Genomic DNA, 7,071 nt, shown 5'->3' with positions numbered 1-7,071 from the left:
AACTGCAGAGGAAGACTCAGAATCCAACAACTTTGAGATCAGTCTGCATTTCCTAACTACTCATTTCTAAGTCAGCAGGGAAACTTCATTCTTTGGGAAAGGACAGCAGTGTTCTAAAGTGGGAAGGAACAAGTTACCAGGTTCATTAAGACATGCTGTGGTGTGCACCTTAAGGGTGCTCTGCACTTGAGCTCTTTGGAAGACAAAGATGGCAAGAAGTTAAATGTGTATGAATAAAATAACTTAAAAGCTTCAGTTAAGTGGAAAGGTTTTTTTCCATATTTCTGCGATTAACCATTTACAAGGATCACATTATGGATGATTTATATAGAGCAACCTACTTTCCTCCAAAATCACAATTTGTCTAGAGGTCAATCTTGGTGTCCTTTATGTTCTTCTAGAAGTTTCATCATTCTGAAAGGCTCTGCAATATATAATGCCCACCCAGGTGAAAGCACTGACAAGTTGCATGTGACAACTTGGCATGTGGCAGCAATAGACACTTTTCTTAAGAAAACTCCACAGGATGAATTCTGGTGGAACATGGCACTGTCATGAAAGTAGCTTTGTCTTGGCTGTTCTAGTAGTCTGTACTGCAACTGTCAAAATAAAAAACCCACAAAGTCAGACTACAAGACCACCTAGGCCCAGCTCTTGTTGAACAGAAGTCAGCAGTCCACGCCTAATAGACAAGTTAAAAATCAGAAAAGCCCATTGTGAGACTTCCCCAGAACAGTCATTTGAAAAGTCTTAGAAACTTCTGGTTTTCAGTTTTAATATTTAATATGCCCTAACAGATTACTTTTTCACGCATTTGTCTACTTGTCTTTTTGAACCACATACCCTTTTTTGTATCCATATCTTGTAACAAGAAATTCCACAGGTCAATTAAGTACATATTGTGGAAAAAAGTTAAAAGTTACCATCTCATTTCCCCCCCACACTTTCTTCAGTTTTTTTTCTTTGAAACTTGTATCTGTTAGTTTCACTTGATGCTCCTACTTCTAGTGGGCATGATTGTGAACAACTTCTCCTTTTTCAACTTCTCCCTTACACACTTCCTTGCTCATCTCTTTTCCAATTAACCACTTTCTGCATGAAGAGAACTATGAACGCTAAGCTGTTGGTATAAGCAATCTCAGTTCTGTAAAGCTGAAAAAGGTTCTCCCAATGTTTGGTATAAACAAGGATGTCTCAGCTCTAGAAACATGAGGTTCTAGAAGGAAAGAGAGTCCAGTCCCAGATTTAAGTAAAGTTCAGAAGCTTCTTTTGGAAGAAACTTATGACAGAACCCCGGGAATAATGTGTTCAGAAAGGAAATAATTTGAAGAGGATCAATCAGCCATTTACTGCAACCAAAAAAATCCAACTATTTATACACCAGCAAATAGCCCATTCAGAACCAAACAGTGAGCCTAGGATTATCAGCAAATATATAAGAACTGAGGGAGGAAAAAAGTCCTTGGCAGTTTTATCAACTAAACCTTAAAAAATAAAACAGGAGCCAAACTACTTTTGTTTCCAGCAAATAATCCAAAATTACTGGAACTATTGTATTAGTACAATACAATAGTATTGTAAGGTACAGGCCTGAGAGAATCCATGCTGAGAATCCAAGTCTGTTCTGTAAAGTCATCTGTACATTAATGAGCTCCTCAGGTAAAGAAGAATGGTCTAGCACTGCCAGCCATTCAACTCCATGCATATAGAGAGTATCCATTGTGAGGAAAAGGCACAGAAGATTCCTACTAGTAAACAAAGGTCTTGATATCAAAACTTCCTTCCACAATGTGGAACCAGTATCAGAGATACACCTGTTGACCTTGCAGGTATCATAGTGAGGAGCATTTCCAACAAATCATGATTGTCCAAAAACATACCTAGTCTTGAGAATAGAAATTTCAGTACATCTTGTTGGCATCCAAGACTAAGTGGTTTGTCTAGGGTCACAACATGATCTCCCACTAATGGCACTCACATGCCTTGTGAGACTGTTTTAAAGGTCAAGATAAAACATGTTAAAGGGAAACTTGATACTTCATGTATTGAGCCCAAGTCAGCTCTTCTGAAAGGACAGAATCTTATATCCCTCCCCTTAATTTTTATGTTGTGGTATGCTCATCACCTAAACACAGCACAAAATGCTGTATGAACTCTTCATTACCTCAGCCTCCAGGACTCTGATGTGCACATTACTCCTTTCGAGAGTAACAAGCCTGATTCTCTGTCACTAAAACAGGCTCTGTAATTTAGACGTGATACAAACACCACAGAAAAGGGGGATCCTTTGATTACATTATTCACTGTCACCACTAAAATAGATGCTGAATGATTTTGGGGCTTTCTACTGCGAATTTTCTTGCAGTGAAGAAGGACACTTTGATGGAACCATTGATGAATACAGAGAAAAAATAAACCACACTTGAGGATCACACTGCAACTATTATATATCCAAAATGGTTTGCTATTCTAGTTCCCTCCCTTGTAGTAGAAAACACTTCCTGTAAAATGCCTTCTCTCCCAAGATGGGTGGGAAACAGTTCTATGCTTGCCCACTGAATCTGTTAATTGCAGCACTCAGAGGCTTATGGAAAGGACAGACACGGAGATAGCAGAGCTGCAAAGTGACAAAATATATGTTACCCTTCAGTACACCATGCACAAAGACATACAGACTCCAGGCTGAAGAACACAGGGAGGTGGAAAAAAAGAGGCTGGAATCACAGAATTTGTTCCTGATTCTCTATTGCACATGTTCCCAGTGTAACAGCATTTGTGTTCAGAGATGGGATCAGCAGATGCTCAAGACAAAGGAATACTGCTGTGTCCTTTCATGCTCTGGCTGAGCACATCCTGAGAATAAACAGGAATTCTAGGTCTAGGTGTTTGGCTTCAGTTAAAGGACCAGTCTTGATACTCCTGGGTTGGTTTTTTTAATTTGTCAGAAGCAAAGAAAAATTTTCTCAGGCAAAAGGATGCAAGTCTTCCCTGCTCCCGATGCTGACAAAGTTCATTCCCTCCAAATGAAGGTCTTAGACTGCCCTGTGCGTTTTCCTGAATATTTAAAAAATCTTAGAGATAGGATATTTAATATACTGATATTAAGCCATCACAGTTACAGATGTGGAGGTTGGCTACATCTAACATGCAATGCAAAGAAGTTCAGGAAAAATGTCTGTAACCAAGTTCAAATCATTATCCCAAAATGAGTGGGTGCAAGACTGGCAAAGCTGACAAAACAATTCACCTGTGTTCATAGTAAGGCAGCACTAACTGGCAATTTTCTTGACAAAGATGTAAGAATGTTGCTTCTGACAATGATTCCTGTAAGACAATCACCTTTCCTGAGCTAACTAAATCTCTGCCCTCCAAACCTCTCTACAGTTTTCAGTGATGGCTGTGATAACCTGAACCAACAAACTAGAGAACAAAAGCAGAGATGAGAGTTCCACAAGGATGTATATTCTACGGCTACTCAGTCCTGTAGATAAAGCTCAGTAGAATAAGGATAGCTCAGATACTTTGGGAGGAAGAAAGGAATGGAATTGTTATTTACTGAAGCTAAATCTTACATGGAAATAGCCCCTCCAAACAAGCTGGAGGCGATAGCCAATACCACACATAGCAGAGTAGGCTGTGAGAAGACAGACCTAAGGTCTTGAAGCCCACCGCTGCTAAGAATGTGCACAAGTCTGAAGTAACAACTTCTGCAACTAAATTTTCAGTAATCATGAGCCAACAAAAATGTGAAGAAAGTGAACATGATCATGACTGGCTCATGGAAATGAAAGATAAGCTAATGAAAGGAACAGCTGTACCACAGAGCTGCATTTTGGACAAGTGAAGTATTCAATGTGTCATATGAGTGAGTGTACCAGAAATAGAAAAATGCATGTTCTGTCCTATAAATTCATGCCTGAAGCAAGTGATGGTGAAACTAATAAGGTATGAACATAATTATTTAAACTTCTCATAATTTATCTGGTCTTGAGTGACAGAAAATATGTGGAATCCAAGAGTGAACACACATACAATCATTTCAAGAGAAAACACCTTCTTTCTCTGATACGCTTTCTTCTGTCAGCCCTTTGGGTTGATCACTATCTACTTGTCAACACATTAGAATGATCTCTTAATATTGACTGTACAAACCAGAAATGACAGGGGAATGTGGAGTAAGAAAAGAGATCAAACAGGATGTTGAATCCAATCTCTGAAGACTCTGATACAAGCAACAGGAGATTTTTTTACCTTTGAGAACTATCAATCAAATCCTTTGCTGTTGGACAAGGCAGAAGTTGCAAAATACTGAGGTTTCCTTTAACCTGGCACCAACAAAGAGCCAGAGCTGAAGCTGCTTCCTGTTCATTTTAAGGATGGATGGATCTTCTCTCCAATACATTTTCCAGCTGCTGACATTGTTTTCTAACACAAGCAAACTAACTTCCATAGCACTAGGCAAATTTTAACTGGAGTGCTTCACCAAGACACTATTGTAACTGATAAGAGCCACCTGGGCCTCAGAGTTCAAGCTTGGGTCTGAAAACATCAGCCAATTTTAAAAGTTTACAAAGTCTAACCAAACAGAAATCAAAATACAAAATACGCCACACAGAATACAAGCATCCCACTGTGAAACAAAGACAGATTTTTAAATCCTGTCCAGTAGAACAACAGCAAATATTTTGGGTGTGTGAATTAATAACTGAAATTACAACCAAAACAAACAAATGAAATTACTTTATTTAAATGGATCATTTCTATGGCTCTGTGCCAAAATTCAAGATGGCAACCAACACAGACATCTCCAGTCGCATATTCTAATACTTTTCTCTGCTGATGGTTGCCATGTGATGAAAGCATGGAATCTTGGCTGTTACCGGACTAGAACAGACTGAAATGGCTGAGCAAATGAGACTTTATGTTCAAACCTGGACTTCAGGAAGAACAGCTGGAGGAAAGATCACTTGTCTTACAGAAAGATCTCACAGTTAGTGATCAGGAAGAAATGGAAGCAAGGGACCCAAAGACTCAGCAGCAGAAGCTTTTAGAAGCATTCATTCACCTCAGCTTGCAGGTGTATCACCACAGTCTGCTTTCACAGATGTTTAGATACTCTCTTCAGTGGGTTGCCATCTTATCAAGGCCTCCTCTTCTCTTTTTTGGCTGTTATGGGAATGTGATGGTATGAAGTCACTGCTGCTTCTTCCTCTGTCCCATACATGAAGCAATGCCTGGGATTCCTCACCTGGTGTTCTGTGTTAATCCTTCTCTGCGAGCAGAACCTGGAAAAAAACCAAAGTTGTTTTACTCAAAGATTTTGAGTAATCATGGAGGACTGTTTTGTGGGAAAAACTGCTGCACTGCTCTGCAAATCTCAGCCATCACCAGAAACCTGGGCGTTCCGATCATACAACCTCTCTGCCATAATAGATGAGATCACAGACCAGGATAACAAAACCTAACTTAGTAAGCTACTGTGTGAAAAAGTACTCTTGGTATTCCTCCTAAGCACCAGAATACCTTCTTCAGTCTCGCTTCTGACTCACATGACTCATCTCTTCACATGCACCTTCCTCTAAATCCTTCTCCCATATCAGTATGCTTTAGCTCTCTCTTTGGGTCTTTTACTCATTTGCTTGCATGGGAGTTTACTTCCCCACTCCAACACATACTGAGGACCTTGGTGCAGGAGAGACAGGGGTGTGAAAAGGTTGATCTTTAAAAGAAACAAAATGGGGATAAGGAATTTTTTTCCGCATTATTATAAAGATATAGTTTTGACTTCTACATACTGCAGCATTTTCCTTTTTAGGCACATTACAGGAAAATGTCAATGTCATCTTCACTTCTTTTACTTAAACATCCTTAGACAGACCTTTAAAAAGAAAAATCCAAAACACTTAGCAATGTACTGAGTTTATTTTGGACAGCTTGCATTTTACAGCTAATCTAGTAGGTAAAGCTTGTCCTGTGTATTTGGCACATCAGCTTGCTCCTAAACATGAGTGACATTTGTTGAGAGCTGTTTATTAAAAATAAAAAAACACTCTCCTTGAAAGTCCAGCATAGAGCCAAACATCACAGGGCACAGAGGATCTGGAAAGATGTTTAGAAAGTGGAATTGACAGCTATGTCACTGCGCAAAAAGTTTGGAAACTGAATTAGGAACCAAACTGCCAGCCATGTGCATTAAGATAGGATACCAGTCCAGAAACTTATCCCTTGTCAGTGTGCTGAAATTAAGGAAACAAAGGCACGTGAGAGAGGCAGCCAATTTCAACCTCATTTTCCTGTTTTGAAGATGTTTGAGCCTTCCTATTTCTACACAAACGCATAGCACAGTTTGTCTTTTCTCACAAACTGAATTTAAATCACTTTCCTTGAGTTCTTGTATGATTACCTTGAGAACTCCGCACAAAGAGGCGCATTCCTATGTCTGCAAGTAAATATGTAAAGTTCCTAACAAGAATGTAGCTCATTGCCAATTCAGTAATTTCATAAATATTAATGTTTATAATTCTCTGAAGTTTTATCATTTCAAAGCTATTTCACCTCCTTGTAGTTGAGTAGATGGAGGTTCTGGTTGCGTAGGGGGAACAGAAAAAGAGCTCATTCCTGACATGAGCCAACATTAAGGGTCGATTCTCTCCAGTGATAAAGAGTCATTGCAGTGAATCACCACATCCAACAGAATGAGCTTCCTTTATTCTCTGCCTGCCAGGAGGTATCAAAGTATCTGCCCATATGTCTGTCCACATGTTTACACACTATTATGTCATCCATGACTGCACCTCAAAAACTCAGAACAGTCACAGTGGGAAGAAAAGGATTACCTCCATTTTATGGATATCATTCTGAGTCACAAGAAAATCACAGAAGTTGCATGAAGTCATTTAAGAGATATCTCTGCACACTAAAATTCAGTGCCATATAGACTTTCCCAGCACAGATGTACACAGCCTTGGTCACAACCCAGCACCTAATCTACTGTGCTTCCAAGCTGCAGGAATAAGACAGAGAAGAGCACAAGGCTAGATAACAGTACTTGGTCAGGGACCCATACTAATA

At 39.4% G+C, this 7,071-nt stretch overlaps 1 protein-coding gene across 7 annotated transcripts in view; it reads right to left on the bottom strand.

Moving 5' to 3' along the window:
• Nucleotides 1–4,722: 4,722 nt before the first annotated feature.
• Nucleotides 4,723–7,071, bottom strand: part of TTLL5 (tubulin tyrosine ligase like 5) — a 129,142-nt gene continuing 126,793 nt past the window's right edge. For all 7 annotated transcript variants that reach the window (XM_017742072.1, XM_017742067.1, XM_017742068.1 and 4 more), the window contains one exon: nt 4,723–5,285. In XM_017742072.1, the coding sequence (XP_017597561.1) occupies nt 5,245–5,285 (41 nt within the window). In that variant the 3' untranslated portion in view covers nt 4,723–5,244. The remainder of the gene's footprint in view (nt 5,286–7,071) is intronic.

The sequence above is a fragment of the Corvus brachyrhynchos genome, unplaced genomic scaffold, assembly GCF_000691975.1.
Source record: "Corvus brachyrhynchos isolate BGI_N302 unplaced genomic scaffold, ASM69197v1 scaffold115, whole genome shotgun sequence".
NCBI classification, from domain to species: Eukaryota; Metazoa; Chordata; class Aves; order Passeriformes; family Corvidae; genus Corvus; species Corvus brachyrhynchos.
Note: the sequence above shows the minus strand (reverse complement) of the source record. Positions and strands in the feature narration are given on the sequence as shown.